The following is a 21429-nucleotide window of genomic DNA, read 5'->3' as shown; positions in this document are numbered from 1 at the left end:
GGACAACGTTATTGGAACACTACTTTTGCTTCTCGGTATCACTCTTTACTTACTTTTCCTGTCATCATAAAATATTATTGTTTTAGAACATTAAATATGGCTTTGATTTGAACCAATTTCATGTATTTTTTTAGCCTTGTAGATGGCATTATGGAGCACTCAAGGTTCCTATTTTCCCTCTTGACAAATTATAATAAAAGTAGTAACTGAGGGAGATAAGCATGCCCTTCTATGATTTTGTTTTTATTTGCGCTAATTGGTTTGTGCATGCAAACTCAAGTTGAGTGGCTTAAAAGTACTGTAATTGCGCCACTTGTCATGGTGTGGGTGCTTGGAAATGACATTCAGAATGAATTGACCCAAAACATTATTAAACAATGAACTACAACGTTACGCAGGGGGAAAGAGAAACCAAGGGGAAAGGGTCATCCACACAACATGCCTTTTGACACAAAAACTATAAATCCAAAAGGAAAACAAAGTTTGAAAACGAACTTCATTAGATTCCATTCAATAACTTATGTAAGTAACCATTTAATAATGATTTGGATTATCATTTATTTTGGCTTTCACGTGAGTTCGAAAAGGAGAAGAAAATAACATGGAATATGTTTGGAATATGCACTAGGAAAAGTATGATATACATACTTGGTTTGGATGAGGTTGTTGTTAGGAGGGTTGAGTAAAGTGCTTAATGACTTTGACTTGCATGTTGTGTGACGCAATAATCTGTGGAAAACAAAAATAAAGGGACTAAAGTTGTGGATTAAGAATTATAAAGGATCAAAGTTATATATAGTTTACGAAATTAACGGGTGAAATTTTTATCCACCACCTAGAAAAAAGATATCATGGTTGCATTTTAAACAACCAGTTAATCGATGAAGGTTTCAATAAGGTAATTACAATTTAAATAGTTGTAAAATGTCATATTCAATTGTGTAATAGGATAAGATTAAGTTATATGACACAACATTATTTAAGAAAAAGAATATTTTAAATATTAATTTTGAAAAATAGTAACGTGACAATTAAGTAAGAGGGTATTTTTAGATCATTATTTTAAAAATGATTTCTATTGCAAATTTCCCTTTAATGTGTAAGGAATTGATATTGTTGGGAAAATACTTAGAATTTCATTATCGAGAAATTAAAAGTGACTCAATTTCATCCTTAATAATATACTAAAGGACTAATCAATGTATATATGAGATAATAAGGTTACAGAAGAGTATAATGGGTGACAACTAATCCTAAACTTCTCAAATATAAATTTTTAAACAACTTATCATTTTATTGCTACTTATATTGTATTTTATCAATTTTAATCTCTATGACATGAACAATGACTTGTTGTTGTGAATGCATTATATATATATATATATATATATATATATATATAATTTACCTTCTCCTTAATTAATTATAAATAATCAAATTAGCAACAAGTTATTGTGAATATTAATATTAGCAATCATATTAATAATAATTGTAACATCTAGAAAATAATGTTAGGCTAGAAGTCGTATATTTTAAATAACATATAAATATTTTATTATTAAAATGAAAAGAACATATAAATATAAAATTCAGTTATTCATGTTATATTTTAAAATAATCACCATATCTTTAGAAGTTTTTTTTTCTTTCTTCTTCCTTTTGTCTAAAATTTTAACCTCCTCACTCATCAGTTTGACGACCAAAGTTCTCCAATAGACTCCTAACAACGAGGATTAAGGAACTGCCTGATCAGAATCTCTAATAGAATAAGTTCTTTTTTGCTTTTCTCTTTGAGTCAAATTTTGAATTTGTTAAGTTGTCTCTATCTATGTTTTGCATGTGACACTTTTAGCTTCAATGTGAATCTTTGTTAGCTCAATATCCTAGAGATATGGTTAGATTTTTAATCAAGACTTTGTGGTGCAGGTTAATTACCTTTAAGTTTTTGGTAGATTTTGAGCTCTTAGTGAGCATCTGCTTAAGTTCAGCTAAGGGAAGCTAGTTTTAAATTTTCAATAGAACCTTAGGCTAGAAGATCTGGATGTGAGGGTGACGTGATCACCAGTCTCAAAATTTCTTGCAGGATTGTCTATTTTAAAGAGTAAAGTAATATATTGACTGAAATGTTTGATTTTGAATATTATATATTGATTTTAAGGTCAATAAGTTATTGAAAGTGTTGTGATTGAGAATTGAAAGTGTTTGAATGGTAATATAAATAAGTTGAATTGTATTTGAATAGTTTGTTGAATTACTTAAAATGTGATATTTGATGGAAATTGGTTGTTTGATTTTAGACGATGTTTGATTTAGAAAGTATATATGTATAAGGTCTGTCATTTTTAATGTGTAGATTATTAAAATTATGAGTTGAATGACAATTTAGTTCATCAATATAACAGGAGTAATATAACAAGTTTATGCAAATGTTTCTCCTTATCTTGTTCAGGTGAGACAATTCTCGCTCAAGCGAGTATAAAATGAAAAATGAGGTGTTCTCGTGTCCCTTTTAGCTCAAGCGAGAAGGAATCTCGCTCAAATGAGATCTAGGATGAATTATGGGTGCTCTCGGGTTGGATCTCGCTCAAGCAAGAGATTTTTTACTTAAGCAATGATGGGTATCACCCAAGCGAGTAAATTTTCCCTCAACCTATACCCTATGTAAAAAAAAGTTAAATTTTTAGTTTTGCTTATGAAAACCTAGTTTATTATTGCTTATTGTTTTTAAGTGAAAATTCTAAATTTTATTTTTAAATATGGTTAAAGGAACTTAATTATATGTTTAAGTGAATTTTGAGATATTTGGATTGTTTAGAAAAGTTTAAAATATGATGTGATTAAATGTATAGATGTGCTACATGAGGTATGAAATGATGTGAAAGTTTGATCAAGATATAGTATTTTCAAGAAAGGAAATACCGTGTTGAGATTATTATTAGGGTGTATTGATTTGTGAGTGTTCTGTGAATAAGACGATTCTAACTCTACTGATATAATGCAATTTACATAGATGAAGTTATTAGTTACTTAGTTGGTGAGAGTCGAATGGGGTTCATTGAAGTGTAGGTCTCTGGATGCTAATTTTAATACACAAGTCTTCCGAGAGTAGAGTCAAGTGTATGAGTATGTGAGTCACTAGAAATATGACAAGAGTAATGTAGATGATGAATTTGATAGACAATTGATGACTTTGTACAAATTATGAGAATTTAATGAATTATACTTATTATTAAAAGTTAAATTTATATTAGAATTCCTAAAAATGACTGGCTTACCATGTTTTTTATTTTGTGTTTGTTTTCTTTGATCTGTGATGATTGTGTTAGTTTACATAGGAACATATAAAATTTAAGGTGATAAAGTTCTTCACTGAGCTGTTAGATGATGAAATGTTCTTATTTTGAATGTTTGGTTTCTAATATTTTGTGTATATATTAAAATCCCTATATTTTGAGATACAATATGAGATATTTATATATATATTTAGATGTTAATGAGATATTACATGCATAATATATTATTATATATAAATAAATTTAGGGATGTTCCAATAATAATATTATTAATATTATTATTATAACAATAATATTATTAAAAATATTAATATTATTAATATTATCTTTATTAATATCATTAATACTAGTAAAAACGTACGTGTATTTGTATTTTTATTAAATTAAAATATATTTAATTTTGTAATTTAATTATTTTTATAAATAATTAATTAAAAAATTGTATAATTTAATATATAGATATATGCATATAATTTTGTAAAAAATAGTATTAAAATGTTTTATAGCCGTTATTTCTAAAAAAAGAAATTATATAGTTATTTTAAAATATAAAAAAAATTATTTTTTATTTATTAAGAAGTAAAATTATCTAATTAAAAATAAAAATAAAAAATTTATCCACTCCGAAACCATTTCACATACTAAATTGAACCACACACCAATTACCTATATGTTATTCTCATTCTTATTTCGATCTCCACCCATTTCAATTTCATAAATAAATTTTCTTATAACATTCAAATTAAAAATTAAATCATTCAGATTTCTTAAAAAAACCAGTTGAAGTATATCAACCAAATTATCTTATCATTTCAATAATGTCTACTACTTTTTTTAAAGTTCAAATAATCTTTCCGACAGACGTTATTATAATCTAAAATTTCCCTTTAGTGATTGACGGGTATTAATTACTTTTTACACTTACACGCCCTATTTTTAACTTGAGTGTTAATTTTATGTATCATTATATACTTTAAATCGTATTCACAATTAAACCGTGTTTGCAATTAATTTATAAAAAAAAACTGTAATATTTTAAATAGTATATTCTTAAAATCCTGTTCTTCATGTAATCAAATATAATAAAAATTAAAAAGTAATCAAATATGACAAAAAAAAACTTTTTTTAAAAAATTGAATAAAGTTGTAACGAAAGTTTGAGATGATGAGAAAGGAAAGAGAGCAAAAATAAAACATATAGAAATGGGCACAAGATATTATTTTGATTTTGTTATTATTATTTTAGAAAAAAAATTAAAAAAGAGAATGAAAAAGTTATACATTGTTTCTCTCCCATCAATTATCAATTAATCTTGTGTGGGTCTTTCTTATTTGGTTATTAGTTTTTTTTCCTAGTTGTGCGTGGATTTTTTATTTTTTTATTTTTTGAATTGGGTTGAGAGGTGAAACATTTGGGATTTGTTTACCAAGTAAACTCATGTTTTGAAATAATAATAATGGAGGTGTAACTTTTATAATAATACTGACAATAATTCAGAAATTTGATATAAAATAATCTTACCAAAGATTATGTTAGTAAGATTTTACATATATACTTTTGATGAAAAATTTCACTTATGTGTTTTACCATGTTTTATGGTTCTTAACAATTTTAGCATTGTTTAATACTTGTGATTGTGAACCAATTATGATAACAAAAATCCTATATAAAAAATTTAAAAAATTGAATTTAGATTCTACAATCTTAACTTACTTCAGTAACATCAGAAACATAAATTCTGCACGAAATTCAATTTCTCACTGTGAAACAATTTTTTTCAACCTGAAAATATTGAATATAGAGGATTCAACAAACATACCAGTGAAGCAGAACTTTAATTTTGAAGTAAAGAAAAATAAAATCCTTAAAAGAGAAAGAATTTGAGAGAGAAAAAAGAAAACATGAATAAGAGAACTTTGATTTAGAATTATAGAAAGAAAAGAAGAAAAGAAAACAAGTTAAAATGACCATAATATTAGTTTTAAAAAATTAAAAAAATAATTTTATTTTTAAGTAATTCTTTATGAAAATCTGTTTCTTTTTTCTTAAAAATACGAAATGTCTCTTCTTATAATTTTAAAATTTTAAAAATAAAATTAAATAAATTAATAAGATAAAAAAAAACTGTGTACTTAAAAAAAATTAATTTAAAGATAAATTCTCTTTATATATTTTTAAACTAGCGGAAACACACATGTGTTTGCCATTTTCTAAATGTATATTTTTAAAAGTTTATTGTGTACTTATACTGATTATATTTTTAAACTAGCGAAAATACATATGTATTTTCAATTTTTAAATATATATTTTTAAAATTTTATTGTGTACTCATATTCATTATATGTTAATAATAATTATAACTTTTTAAAATTAAAATAAACATAAAAATGAAAACACTAATTTTAAATTTTATTATATTTTCAATGGATAAATTATATATATTAAAAGATAAAATTATACATATAACGTTATTTATAGAAAAAAAAGTTATTTAATTATTTTAAAATAAAAAAGTATTCCATTATTTATTTTATTAAATAAATAACTAATTTTTTTAAAAGATGACTAACTATACTTTTTTTCTTTTGACAAAAAGTTACTATTATTATAATAATTATTGAAAGGAAATATATTATTAAATTATAAGAATATTTATTATAAAAATATTTTTTTTTTCATTTTGTTGTGTGTATTTTTTTATTGTGTCGGTTGCTTTTTATTGGGAAAAATTATTTGAATTTAAAAAAAAAAATTATTTAAAGGGTAAAATTATAAGAATTGGATTCTTTGTATTCTTTATAATTCAAATTTTAATTTAAAATTTATTATATTTTAATATTATAAAGGATAAAATTGAAAAAGTGTACACCAAGAAAGGGAATCTATTTTATGTATTGTTATAGGTCATTATTAATATTATATATAAATTATTATTAATATTAAAATTTAGTATTAATAATTAAAATTAAAATGTTTTATACGTAATTTAGTCGATTTCCTCCTCCACCAAATTGTTAAGATTGTTAATAATAATAATATTAAATAATAATAAAATAGAAAATATTCATGTAACTTAGGTCAACCTCAAGTCAAACCGTACCAAATATCATATTCCCATCATCATTTCATCATTGTCCACTATTTTTTTTAAAAAAAAACTTACATATATATCTCTTATTCAAAGTTATAAATTAATTTCTTACAATACTAAGATTTATTTTAAAATTCGAATTCATTCAATATACATGGTTGCTCAAAATTATCACTATTTACGTACTTAAAAACATAATTATTTTTCTACCATATTATTCCATATACATACAAAAAGTGGTGAGTCATTTTTTATGTATGAATACATTTATAACATATTTTTTATTAAATAAAAAATTATTATGATGTTAATGAGTATTCACATGTTAAAATTAAGGATCCAATTTGTGAAATTTATGTTTAACATACTTTTTTTCCATAAGTTACATAATAAAAACAATTGCGAAATTTACTTGTTTGACAGTAAAAATAAAATCAATTACTTTTCTAATCAATAAGTAGTGCGATAAAAAATATAATTCACAGATTCCCTTTTAACATATTTGATCACTTCTTATTCTTTATTCGGTGTTGTTAATGGACATTTTCTACGCTTCTAAATGCCACAAACTTGGTCAATCCCTTTTACAAAAACGCTTATGATTTCTAAAATCGCGTTCCCACCACTTCTCGTCACTTTTTAGAACAATTATTTTTCTCATCATTCTTTTTGCATGTTTAACGTACCCAAACAAAACCTAACTGTATGTGTGTATCACATTGTTTCCTATTTTCAACGCTTTACGAAGTCAACTCCTACGTGGGAGAGGGAAAGTTAAACAAAAGTCAGAAGATGCAATCACAAGCCATTTGTCATGTAAATTTCACATTCCCAAAATTTCAATCCAATGTTCAAAAACCAAAATACAAGACACTTTTCATCTGCCTTTTTAAGCTTTAGAATTATTTTACTATACTAAATTATGTACCAAGTTATTTTTGTTTTCCAAAATCTGTTACGTTTCTAGAAGTATATCGAGTCAACGATATATATATTTTATTTTTGTCAATGTCCTGTTAATTGAGCCAACTTCATTAAAAGCCAAAGTATTTTTTTTATATAAACAAGACTATGCTTATAAGAGACGAGGGAATTAGTCATGTGATATAAAACCAATCAAATATAAATATACACAAAACTACATGGTAAAAGTGTGAAAAAACATCAACTCTTTCAATTATAGCTTTAATAATTATTGTTATTTTCTATTAAAAGATAATCTAATTTATCTAAATGTCTTTTATAAGATCTATTAATAAAATTAACAAAAAAAAAAAAGGATATCTTTGTGATACTTGAAATTAATTCATAGAATTTTCAACAGTTAAATAATATTAGTTAAGATTAAAATATAAAGATATTAAAGATCACGTCGTCAGAATTTTAAAATTAAATAATATAAGATTTAAAAAATATTATAGTCCAAGGTCATTGATACATAGTTAGGTAAAAAAGTAGGATCACTTGATTTTGCTGTTAATTCCTCTTTGAATTATTGTTTTCAACTATATATGCACTCTATGTACACAGAAAGAATGTAGTAAAAGTTGAAGAGAAAACATGAATTATACAAATAAATGAACACTTGATATAACATATGTTATAAATAAGATAATTTGCAAATAGGATCGGATACAAATTCAACCCTTTTATACACCCAAAAGATGCTGATTGCAAGAAGATCAATATTCTACCAAAAAATTGCTTAAAGTTAGTGCTAATATCTTCAACGAACTCTGCTATTCGTCGGATATATACAGATTAAACTCTTAATCTCAGGTTACCAACTTCTATCCTTTAACCATAATAATCACATTCATCATCATCTTCTGACTGTTGATGGCTAAGAATGAAGAACTAACTACCCTCCCAACCTTCTTCTTGTAGCAATGAGACTTCAAACATAGTTTTGCAACTTGATAATCATTACACTTATATCATCCACAGAGCCTCTCGACACAGATAAATCCACGAGCTTTTTACAAGCCAGCAAAGGTTGTTGACTATTGTTCCCTACACAAAAAGGATGAGCAATATCCACTGCTTCCTGATTGCTAACCTGATCAAACAGCATTCAAAATAGAAGCTTAGTATTAATAGCTGAGTAATGTAGAATACCATGCAAAATGAAATCACTGCACATGTGTGTATACCTTTTCCCATAAGCCATCTGAAGCTAAGATCAACAAGTCATGCAGAGATTCAATTTTAAGAACTTTGGTCTCAGGTTCTGCTATCACCCATTGTTTCAGGTTCCTATCTCCAATTCCCCTAGAAACAGCCAATGACCCTTGAATCCTCCACACACCACGGCACACATCAACATAGCCACCCTACATACAAATTAATGTCAAATGAAGAACTAGACTATCACATGTTCACGGTTTGGACCATTCAATACATGTTAAATAGTTAAAATTTTCAAATTATAAGAGAATTCAATAACTTGGTTGATTAATCAATTACCTGAGTTTGAATTCTGTCCCTTTCATCTTCCCTTGAAGGCCTGTGATCAGATGTGAGGGCTTCTGCCACCCCCTCTCTGCTAATCACAGCACGACAATCCCCAACATTAGACACAACGAGGTTACCATTCCTTATCAATGCTGTCACACAGCAAGAGCCACCATGAAGATCCTCCTTCAAGAATTCAGAATCCGTGTTGAGGTAACCATGCTTCACTGCCTCCTCAATGTCACTTTCATCTCTCCTAACCACCTCATCCAACACATTCTTCTCCAAGTTATGTGCAGCGAATTCCGAAGCCTTTGTGCCCCCATGCCCATCAAATATGCCGAAGAAAGCCTAAAAATAAACAACAAAGAAACTCCATGTTAAAAACTCCTTCTTGCACTTCCATCAGCATATATATCAAGCAAAATTCATTTTCAAACAAAATTACAATTAATGACAATATTAAAACAATTTTCAAACTAAAGTTGCTATAGCCAAATTTTCATAAAGAACTTAAGTATTACCAAATTTCATGGTTATTTTATAACTATTGCATGATTATAAAAAAATTAATGAAAATAATTGATGCTGAAAATTAGTTTATAGCTAGCTGCTTAAAGTTATCATACATATAACAATTTTAAGACCCCTAAGATTTAATTAATAAACGACAAATTTTATGTTTGAATGATTTTTTTTATAAAAGCACTTAGATGAGAAAAATATTAAAAAAAATTGATTTTTTTATAAGTTAAAATTAAATTATATATAATTAATTTTAGAAAATAATTTCATATACTTTCTCTAAATTTTTAATTTTAAATGCAAAATATTAATTTTAACTTATGAAAAAATTATTTTATTTTATTTCTCCTTGTATTTTGCTATAATATAAATTCTTAAGAACTAAGTCGCCAAAAAAATAAACTAATTTGACCAACTATTTATAGTAATTCTAAAAGCTTTGTCAATAAATCTTTTTACATTAAAATTGGTGAAAAAGAACAATTTTGGTCACTAAATTTGTTCTGTAATTTATTGATTTTCTGAAGTGGTTCTAATGTGAATGCCAAACAAACCCAGGAACAAACATTGTTTTTGTTGAAATCCCAACACCAAAATCTTGGAAGAAATTGCAGAAAACTTGATGCTATACCTGTTTGGGTTCACCGTGAAGATCAACGGCAGCGGAGTAACGGTCCTCCATGTGGTGCCTCCTTCCTCGTTTGCAGAACACAGAAAAGCCGCTTTCGTCGAGCTCGACGACCGCGTCCCTCGCCGAAGACGGCGCGGGCGCCGTCGAGAGCGTATAAGCAAGAGAAGCGACGGGAATGTCGAGCTTTGCAGGTCTTCTTCGCTTCAACATGGGAGAGGAAGGTGGAGAGGAGCAAGAGGGTGTCGTAGAGGGAATGGGAAGAGAAAGCATGAGAGATTCTGGCATGGAAGAAGAGTCATTGTTGTTGGTGGTGTTGTTGAAGAGAGAGAACACGGGGGAAGTGGGAACTGCCACGGAACAAGACATATTGCAATAACAACGTTAGCACTGGAGTTTCTTGTTCTTGTTCCTGTTCTTCCAGAAAACTGAGTTTGTGTTTTGTGTTTGAGTTTTGTTTGGGTTACGATGAGGGAGAGAGAAAGGACAGAGGGTATTTAAAGAAGAGAATGAGTGTGCCTTGAAGATGGGTCAAAGGGGGACTCTTTTGATCATTCAATTTTTTGTTTCTATATATTACTAATATTCTTCTTATGCAATTTATATCTTTTAAATAGTCATTTTTAGGATTTTATTTTTAGTTTGACTTAGAAAACATTTTTTTAGTAGTCAATCCGCAATTTTTTTAATGTTTTTAATTCTTTTTTTTTAATTTTGTTACCATATTATTTATTTGTATATTTAATGAATGGTTAAATGTCAGTTTTAGATGGAATAATGAAATTTCTAATGCTTTTATATTTAAACAAATATTAAAATTGGAAATAACGAGATCAGACTTTTGAAGAATGAAAATTAAAAGAATCTACAAACAAAAATCAAAATCTATTGTTAGGTAAAATTAATAAGTTTAGATTTTAGAAGAATAAAAAAATAAAGATTAGGTAGCCATTAAACTGTGTTTGATGTTTGACACTTTGACCACATCTTTTTGGTGGCATCAATGGTTTAAGATTTTTTGTATGGCCGGTTTTCTAGATTTTTTGATTCATCACAATACACAACACAACCATCTTATGGACCTCTTCTTATTTATGCTCTGCTGTCAAAGTCGGCGATTAATTCTATCACACTAATCTCCTAAAAAAAAGTATATTGATCTATTCAAGTTTTTCAATTAAAAATAATAAGATTTAAAACTATTTCCCCAAATAGAACTACAAGAGATAAGTAAGTATGTTTGTTTCTGTTACTGCATAAAGATTTAAAAATACCAAATTACAAAAAGAAAGATAAAAACAATTTTCTACATGATAAAAAAAATAAAAAAGTAAATATAATAAATATTAAAAAGTCAATTTTATTAATTATTTAAATATAGAGATATAAAATAATCACTGTAAAAAAATTACAACATAATCTATTATATTATGAAATTTGTAACATATAATTGCTTATATATATAACATAGAATCCATTATATATTATAGGGTTTAAATATTTATAACAAATAAAACTATATGTTATGCATAATTGATGTTATAAAATTTATAATATATCAATTATATTATATATAACATATTATAATAATATAATATAAATGAATTTATATAATAATAATAATAATAAAATAAACTAACAATATTAATAATATAAATATTAATAAAAATAATGATAATGATATTTAAAGTTAATTTATAAAATAATAATAAATAAGAAAGTAATAATATTATAAAAAAGAATAATAATTAAAATAAATTCTTAAAATAATAATAATGATAAAAGTAAATATAAATTATAAATTTAATAATAATTAAAATAAATTTATGGAATATTAATAATAACCATAGTTTTATTTTAATTTACAAAAATATTTGTTTATGCGTATCTAGATCTGTAATATTACATAATCCGAATTCTTTTAAATAACTTTACTGATTATAGTAAAAAGAGTAATTTGATCATACATGATTTCTGTATATAAATCATTAATCATATTTAATTTTAAATTAATTTTCCTTATAAATATAAATTTATAATCTCATAATTTTATTAATTATACTTATCACATCACTTATAAAGAAAATTTACTTTCCATTTTCTTTCGTTAATCCAAACAATTTCATCATTTTCCTCAACCCTTAAATTTACTCTTTAATATAAAAGAGTACTTGACTATATTTAATCTTTAATCCAAAGAGTACTTTACTATATTCATGTAAGGATGAAATGAGACATTGAAATAGCAAACTTTTTGCTATTTTAACATTACCTGTCACTGTTTAAATTTTAAAAGAAAAAAAACATTATAGGAAAACAGCCCAAAAAAGTATAGATGACAAATTAAGAAGGCAAGAATTGGTCAAAAAATGGAGAGAGGCAATAAATTAAGAAGAACTCTCTGAATTGTTAAGCATGGCCTACTAAATTTCTAATAGTAGTGCTGGAAATTTAAAAAGTGGTTTGCATGATTGCATGTAAACCGGCATCAAAATCTGTGAACAATTAAACGTTGACTGAAACAAGTGACAAATTCTTTAGAAGAAAAATAGAGGCTAAGAATAGTAATTATAAAATTGTGTTGAATGTGTATTAATTATAGTAACACTTTTTTTTTTCTAGATTGGATAATTGACTTAAGCACTGCCTTGTTGGCTAACTAAATTTATTTTTTGGGTGTGAAAACCATTGTTTGGGGTTGGTTCCTGTTGCCAAGGTCAATTCCAAACTCATTCTGCCGGCCACTGACGTGGACATTTTCCAACGTAAAACTTTCAATTGTTCTTTTGGCTATGAAACATTCTTAACTTAGTGTTTGATTCCCAACGTTAACGTCACAAATGACAACCCCTTAGCTACCAACTTCCTCCGTCACTTCTATCACTACCTTTGCTGAATTTGTTTGTTTCTTTGACTGGGTTATTATTGTTTATGAAAAAGTCATCGATGTCTATGTGCCTAGTTATAATTTAATGTGTATAATTAATCTTTGGCTTTCTATTTTATTCCAGCTGTGGAATGAGCTTGCTTAGGCATACCTGGAGTAAGCCACAACTTTTTGTAACTTTCAGTGTAGTCCACATCATTTTCATTAAGAAATTACTTATCATTCATATCTTATTATATACTTTCACACAGTTAATTAACTAAAAGTTCTTTTATTTATTCATTGAAATCTGTAAAAAATAAATTTTAAATTTAATTTAATCTTATAAAATTTGTTTATAATTAAGAAGAGATTATATTACTTATATATTATAAAAAAGTTTTTATATTTAGTCAATGTGATATTTTTAATACACCTTATCATAGTGACACCTGTAAATTTGTATATGAAATTAGATATTTATGAATTATTTAATAGTAGTTCGATGGGTGATTTTGTTGGAGATCCCACATCGACTAGAGAGATTAGAGTCTTTCATAGTATATAAGTGGGTGCAAACCTCACCTCATTGAGCCGGTTTTATGGGGTTGAGTTAGGCTTAAAGTCCACTTTGTAATAGATTTAATAAATCCAACAAATTATCGCTATAATAAACCTTATATGAGATGAATCTGATACCATATTAAGAAATAAACAACTTAATAAAATGAGATTTACATCCACTTATTTATTATTATGAAAAAAATTCATATCTCTAATCAACATGTTATTGTGATATTATCCAAAATATTTAGATTTGTGTTATTGCAAAACATAAAACCCTTACTCGAAGTTTTTGCTTTGTTTTAATTAAAGGTTTGGTCATAAGTTACATCCAAGTCACAGTCTCGTATTTTTTCCTTTTCTGATTGGTGCATAGATCCATTGCTTTGTACGAGGATGATCTCATTTAAATTGTATGATTGTTTGTCCCAAATGTCTTTTTTTAGGTAACTATGAGAGTTTTGTATAGTAAATCTAGTGAAAGAGGTTATGGTTGAATTCATGTATAAGAATTTGATCATTGTGGTTCATATTTATTATTTTTTATTGTCGATAAAAAATGTCAAACATAAAAGCTTTTATAAAAAAAAATTGTATTATAAAGAAAAAAGAGCGAATGGTAGTGGATATCATACTATTGCATGCGAGAATTATGAAAGAACTATTAAACCTGAATCAGCATATCTTGAAAAATAGAACTACATTAGTTGCACTTTGTTTGTTATGTTCATGTTGATTAAACAGATAAAAAAAAAGTTATTAAAGTTTGAAAAGGAAATATAAAATTACCTAGAACAAAAAAAGTTTCTGCATCAGATTTTCCACATTCATTTATGAACAAAGTCACTTTTCACTACAAGAAAATAACAATTTAGTCACCGAATTTAGCGACTGAAAATAAGTGGTTGCAATTTGCGACCGAAATAGCCACCAAATACCTTCAGTGATAAATCTGCGATCGAAATAGTGACCGAATGAATTGTTAATGATCTTAGTTAGTTTTGCGACCGAATCAACGATCGAACATGAGAGTCACAAAAGCATCGGTCGCTAAAGTGGTGGCTGTTTTGAATAAATTGAAAAAAATATATTTGCGACCGAATTAGCTACCAAATATGTTTATTTTTTAGCCACTGATTTTCTTTCGGTCGCTAAATATAATTGCTTATTTTCTACCACCGAATTAGCCACCGAATATGTTTATTTTTTAGTCACCGATTTTCTTTTGGTCGCTAAAGTAATTGTTTATTTCTGCCACCGAATCAGCCACCAAATATGTTTATATTTTAGCCACCGATTTTCTTTTGGTCGCTAAATGTAATGGTTTATTTTTGCCACCAAATCAACCACCAAATATGTTTATTTTTTAGTCACGATTTTTTTTGTGTGGCTAAATATAAATGTTTATTTTACTACTACTACTACTAATAATAATAATAAAATAAAGGAAAAAGGGAATGACCATTCTCGTTCTTCCTCACTCACCCTCACTGCAACTAGAATTTCAACCGTCAAAAGGACTCTAAATGTTGCAAGCAAAGCCGCTGCTCAGCGCCTCGCTCAGGTCATGGCTTCTTAGAGTGACGCCAACGACGACGACGATGAGAACGCCGACGATTTAGGTTTTCGCTACACTGCTCCCCCACCTCTCTCTCTCTTTCTAGGGCCTCTGCGCCGCGAACGAGAATGACGCAAATCCGTGACACACTCTCATATTCTTACACACTTCTCGCAGTTTTTTACAGACTTATAGGGTTTCGTGGTTTTTATACACACAGTAGTTGTTTGCTTTTCATCTCCATATATTCTAATCTTTATCTCTCATTCGAAGCTACTTCATCTCTCAATCGAAGCTCCATCATCTCAATCGAAGCTCTTATTTGGTATTCGTTTTCAATTTGCCCCGATTTGGTTTCTTAAAATTGCTTTTCATTTTTCCCATTTCTCACGCCCTAGATCTCCGATCTGCATTTTCTGAACTGTGGTGCATTTATTTGATGTTTAATCGGAATGAAAGAGTTGTAATGGAAGTAGATCTAGAACTAGCCAATGTTCTTTGAGTATAAAAGATCACAGTGTGTGATTGATTGTGCCTTATTTTCTAATTTTTTTAAGTTTATTTTTTACCTCGTGTTTTGTAGACTATACCAGTTAATCCCAAACCTGTCTTGAATAATTTGACCAGGAAGCCTGTAATTGTGAAACTCAAGTGGAGAATGGAGTACAAGGGTATGATGATTTGTTATGGATAATTTTCTCTATTGTTATTTCATTTCTAAATGCTTCCTTTTAGTTTCCTAAGGTGGTCAAATACTACATGGATTTCATTTTGTTTATTGTCTTCACTGTTTTATTTTTTTCAGGTTATCTGGTTTCTATTAATTCGTATATGAACTTGCAGGTATTCAAGTTAAATTCTGAAGTGTTTGTTCTTGTATAATAATTATATTTTCAACATCTTGGTTTAGTTAATATTTTTTTTTTAATTTTAATTTTAGTTTCTCGTATATTTTTAGTTATTATTATCTGGTGTTGCTTTGGTTTTGTAATATAACTATAACTAAAGTATCACAAACTTTACCAGTGACAATAGTTTTGGGATCGTATGCTCCTATAATTGATAAGGAATGACATAGATAATAGTTGAAGCTTTATTTCATGTTTAGTTTTCTTAATAATAATGAATCTTTTTTATAGACATTGATGTGTTAGCTTTAATTGGATTGTCTAAACCCTGCATTTAGAAGCAAGTTTACTCTGCCACCATTCTTTGCTTCTGATTCCATTCACATTATTTAATCTATGACTATTATAAACTATATTGAATATGAACATTGATGCCAAGTGACATTTTCTCTGCTTACACCTTTCAATTGCATCATTTGGGTTTTCTTACCAACTATTTCCCATTATAGCTTCATAGGTTAAACCTAATATAATTACTCTCATGCTTTCCTGATTGACTTCAATTTTGCTACCTTGGTTCTTTTTTTTTTTTTTTAATTTCTTTGTTGTAGTTGTAGATTTAGACCCTTGTCAATATTAAATTGTTCTTTCAGCAGAGACAACTAAAGGTAAGGCTAACTTCCATGTAATGCTTATTTTCAACAATAATGCTTTTTTTTCTTCTAGATGTAGTTTTGATTGTTCACATTGCATTTTGAAGCATGTATAGGTTTTGCATCCCTATTGCACCACGCCCCTCATTCAATAAGTTTATATTTTGCTTTAACATTGGTTTGGTAGTTGCTTCGGACACATTTCCCCTTCCATCCTACTGAGGCCATGCTTCATATTACATGATATACAGACCTTATTTTCTATAGTTCCAGATCTCAAACCTGCTGGTCCATGCCATGGGGGAGCAGCAGTACCCCCTTAGGCTAGTTTCATCCTCTCAGCTACTATGACTCTGTTCATGTATATAATTCTACAGGTGCCAAGTTCTATAATATGCATTACTATTCTTTTATTGTTGCATTTTAAGATTGTGATGAATTTTTAACCTACCCTAGAATGTTAATAGGGTAATTGCTGCTTCAATTTTTACCTTGGGGTGTCTAGACAAATGGTTCTAATTAAATAGCATGCTTTAAAACAAGTTTCATGCATGGTCACTATGAAATCCGCAAATTATTTTATTTGTCACTAGTTCACATTCTTTTTATGGTAGAGAGTGCCTATTTATCGGCCATGCTTTCTGTTTTTGGTAGGGATTGCCTACTTATTGATCCTAAAGAGCATCCTATGATCCTTGCAGAGCCTTCTTCAAACTCTCAATAACAGAGAGAAAGGTATTCTTATTATAATTTATTGTCTAGAATTATGAGCTCATCTTAAAGTGTCAGTTCGTATAATTTGGATTTTATTATTGCAGGACAACAGAGCTTATGTTTGAGAAGTACAAGCCACCTGCATTATTTTTGGTGAAGAATGTTGTTAGTGTGAGGCATCCAGTTTTATTTTTCCTGTTGTTTTTCAATGGGTTAGGGAAAGATGATAGGGTGATAGTTCTCAATGACATGGAGTCTAGAGTTTTAAAGGTAGCATTGCTACTTAATTCAGTTTTAATGTGTAATCTCATACCATTTTTCTTCATTATCTAATTATTTTCTTGCATCTATTAGGCCTTGGTTCATTTTATATACAAAGACACTGTAATTCTTCATCATCCAAATTAGGTTTCTCTTTCTTGTTTGTATAAAAATATGGAACCTGGATTTATTAATACTATTTTAGTGTTGTTGTTATGTCACATTGCATAATCTCTTATCCATTGAAACATGAAGACTTAACATGATTTTAGTTATTACAAAATTGACCATTAAAACTGAATACTTGTATTTTTAAACATTTTAATTCCTTTAAATGTTCCTTTACACAACAAAAATATATATATATATATATATATATATATAAATAATCAATTTCATTTCATTTCTTAAATTATGTATTTGAAGTTCATTCCTATTTAGCTTCCCACAATTTCAAGTATCTATAAGCATATTTGAATTTTTTTATAAAATGGTCAAAATACTAGTTTAAATAGATATTAATAATACATAAAAAAAATAGCTACCGAAACGGATTTTGTGACTATATCTACAAAGTTGATTTTTAACTACTAAAAAAGAATTGATCGTTGTAATTAAAAATAATATTTAGCCATCGAAATCAAATATGTTGTTATAGGGGTCTTCATTTAGCCACCGAAATAGCCACCAAAAGTTTTTTTTTTAATTAATCCACTAGCGACCGAAAATGGTGGTCGCTATCACCTTTTATTTCAGCCACCGATTTAGCCACCGATTTGTTTATAAAAGTTTGGTCGCTAATTTGATTTCCGAATTTTGGTAACCAAATTTTCTGCGACCGATTTAGCCACTGAAATTTCGGTTGCTAATTTGGTTTCTGAATTTTGGTGACCAAATTTTCTACGACCGATTTAGCCACCGAAATTTCGGTTGCAAATTAGCGACCACTTTATAATTCGGTCGCTAAAGGCTTTGCGACTAGGGTTTTCGCTTCCATCTTTATTTGGTGACTGTTTCGGTCGCAGATACGTTTAGCCACCAATTATAGTGCTTTTAGCGACCGAATTTGGTGGTCGCTAAAAGTGATTTTTTTTTGTAGTGTTTAGCCAATTATAATTAATTCAAAAAAAAAAGTTAATCGATTAAAACTAAATAAAATATAATAATAATTTTTTTATTTTAACATTAAATTAAAATATATAAATTTAAATAATAATTAAATATGCATAAATATATTTTAGTATTATAATAAATAAATTATTAAATAATTATTAAAATATTTTTTTAATATTTTTTTAATATTTTTTTAATATTTTTTTAATATATATTTTATATTAAATTAAATAAATAATTAAAATAAATATTATAATAATAAATAAAGTATGATTAATTAATTTCAAATTTGATAATTTATTTTAATATATTTTTATCTTGAAATATGTTTTTTATTTATTAAAGTTTTATAATAATTTTGTATTGTAATTCTAATTTTATTTTAACTTTAATTTACATATTTGAAAATTTATTTTTTACATTAAATTACTTTTAAGATTTTATTTTATAAATTATTCTCTAAATATACGAATATACAACCAAATTTATTTTATCACATAAACCAAATCTACAATAAACTATTTCATCAAACAAATCTACAGTAAAGTTTTATTTGATTTTCTACTTTTTCTCCCTTAACTCAAAATAAACTTATCTTTCACTTTCTTTACGTTGTGTTCTTACTTTTTACTTCTTCTTCGTTGAAAGTTCTTTTAAAAGTACCATGTACTTAAGGAGATTAATTCTGCACTAAAAATTTGATATCAACTTATTTAAAAGTGAAGGATTTTGATTTTTTGAACTTTGATTTTACCCATTCACGTTCAATTATCTAACCATTTTTTTTATAATATCGCGGTCATTTTTGCAAGTACATATTCTTCCTTGTCAAAGTAAAATTTCTTAGTAAAATATTTTGATTTTCATTAGACTCAATCACGTACTTTGATTGTATTTTTAGTAAAATAATTGGATAAAGGTTTGTATATATTAATATTCTCTTATGCATGATGTGACAATTTTTTTCATACTTTAAGACTAACAAAATTTAAAATTGCAATTCCTTATATTATGTCTTATATAATAAATTCAAAAGACATGCTATTTATACTTCAAATGATTTTTTTTTAAAAGGTAAAGTTTGAAGGACAGATGAAATATTATAAAAAAGATCACAAAACTTAAAAATTACTAACATTATACAAAAATAAATATTTTTATGTAGGATTAATTATAATCACTTAAATTACCGTAATCATGTATTTTTATGAATTTAAAATAAATATAAATCAACGTGATACTAACAACATGTTTGATAAATCTTTCTTAATTTAAAAAATTATAATCTTAAGGATCCAGTTAAAAGTTTAAAAATTATAGAAATTTAACAAAACATTAAGAACCTACAAATTAATTTAATATCATTATCAACAAAAACACTTACATTTTAAATTTAATAGCTTTAAAAATAAACAAGCTTATGTAGCATATTGACCTCGAGTATTTTGTCCTTCAGAATATTAATTATTTTCTCTTTGGGTTAAATTTCGTTTCAATAAGTAGGAGTTTCTCGTTAATAAACCAAAAAATCCAAATATTATATAACTATTATTAGAAATAAATCATTAAGATTTTTTTATTAAGATGAAATATCTACCAACACGAAAAATCTCGCTCAAAAAATCTGATTGATTATTTTTTATGAGATCTTATTCTTTCTGTTTATAGCAATTCAACTTAATATTTTACTTAAAAATATTCATTTTATTACTATTTGAACCCACAATATGAGAAATTTAGTTTGCTTTTTCATATACCATATCTTTAATTAGAAATTATTATTTTAGATGGAATCATGAAATTTAGAAATAAAAAATAGTTTCACAGTTGATTCAAAAAACCTTAACTTGTAAAAATACCTCAAAATTTAATTGAAGAGTGAAACTCTAATTAAGATAATTAAAAAATTGAGATAAATATGATGAAAGAGAAATAGGTTTTTATTCTGTTATTTCGTGCATGATAATAAGAAGACAAAGTATTGGGCTTAGTACTATACAGTACTTGGTGGCTTTTGACCAGGAGGGCAGTGATCTGGTGGGCATGGGTGATTATGTGCGCCAGTATAGTCTAGATCTAGACCCTCTATCTTCACTTCTGAATTTTCTGCAAAAAAATAAAAATAAAAATATGTGAACTTTTTTAAAACAAACAACTTAGAAGAGTTTAAGATGGTAAATTATATTTTAAAAACAATTTTTTATTGTAAAATATATTATTTATCTTTTTCTACAAATATATTGTAAGAAATATAAATTTTTTATTACGAAATTTGTAATATGGATTATGAAATCCAGAATAAATAATTTTGGTAATTTTAAAAGTATGGGGTGCGGGAAGATATCATGGGAGTCAATAAAGAAATCTTTAGAAAGGAGTTTTCGGTAGAAACAGTTTGGGCTAGCTTCTATCCAGCCCAATCCTCTGTAGCCATGGGCCGAATAATCCAAGATTATGGAGACATTTTTAGTTTTAAAAAATAATACTTTAATAATAAAAAATTCAGGATTATATTTTATCATTATGATTAAAAACTAAAATATCAAAAGATAAATCTAAAACAACTCAGAAATTATTTAAATAAAAAACATAATAGTAGATATGAAATACAAATAATTTGTTTTAGATATCAAATATAAAATCTTTAATACAAAATTCATAATTTTGTGGGTTAAAAAACATATTTAATCGATTGTTTTTAGTTTAGAAATCTAACTAAAAACTTTGAAATAGTTGAAAGAACTATTGATTAATTTAACCTATTTCAAGATTTAAAAGAAACGTTATTTAATGCAGAAACATACTAATATTTTAGAATAAGTTATGTAGTATCTTCCTTTTTTTATTTTTTCTTTTTAAG

General features: G+C 26.8%; 2 protein-coding genes across 2 annotated transcripts in view; both read right to left on the bottom strand.

Moving 5' to 3' along the window:
* Positions 1-10235, bottom strand: part of LOC137831492 (uncharacterized protein At5g43822-like) — an 81475-nt gene extending 71240 nt beyond the window's left edge. The window contains exon 1 of the mRNA XM_068639186.1: positions 10232-10235. The gene's annotated coding sequence lies outside the window, so the exon portion shown is untranslated. The remainder of the gene's footprint in view (positions 1-10231) is intronic.
* On the bottom strand, positions 7950-10565 carry LOC137831490 (probable protein phosphatase 2C 25). Its single transcript, XM_068639179.1, has 4 exons — positions 9996-10565; positions 8852-9190; positions 8539-8718; positions 7950-8444 (listed from the first exon to the last, which is right to left on the bottom strand). Exons 1-4 carry the CDS (start codon positions 10359-10361, stop codon positions 8283-8285), a joined length of 1047 nt encoding a protein of 348 aa, XP_068495280.1. The 5' UTR covers positions 10362-10565; the 3' UTR covers positions 7950-8282.
* Positions 10566-21429: the final 10864 nt, after the last annotated feature.

Source organism: Phaseolus vulgaris, chromosome 6, assembly GCF_000499845.2.
Source record: "Phaseolus vulgaris cultivar G19833 chromosome 6, P. vulgaris v2.0, whole genome shotgun sequence".
NCBI classification, from domain to species: Eukaryota; Viridiplantae; Streptophyta; class Magnoliopsida; order Fabales; family Fabaceae; genus Phaseolus; species Phaseolus vulgaris.
The sequence above is the reverse complement of the archived record's forward strand: the minus strand, read 5'-3'. Positions and strand labels throughout refer to the sequence as shown.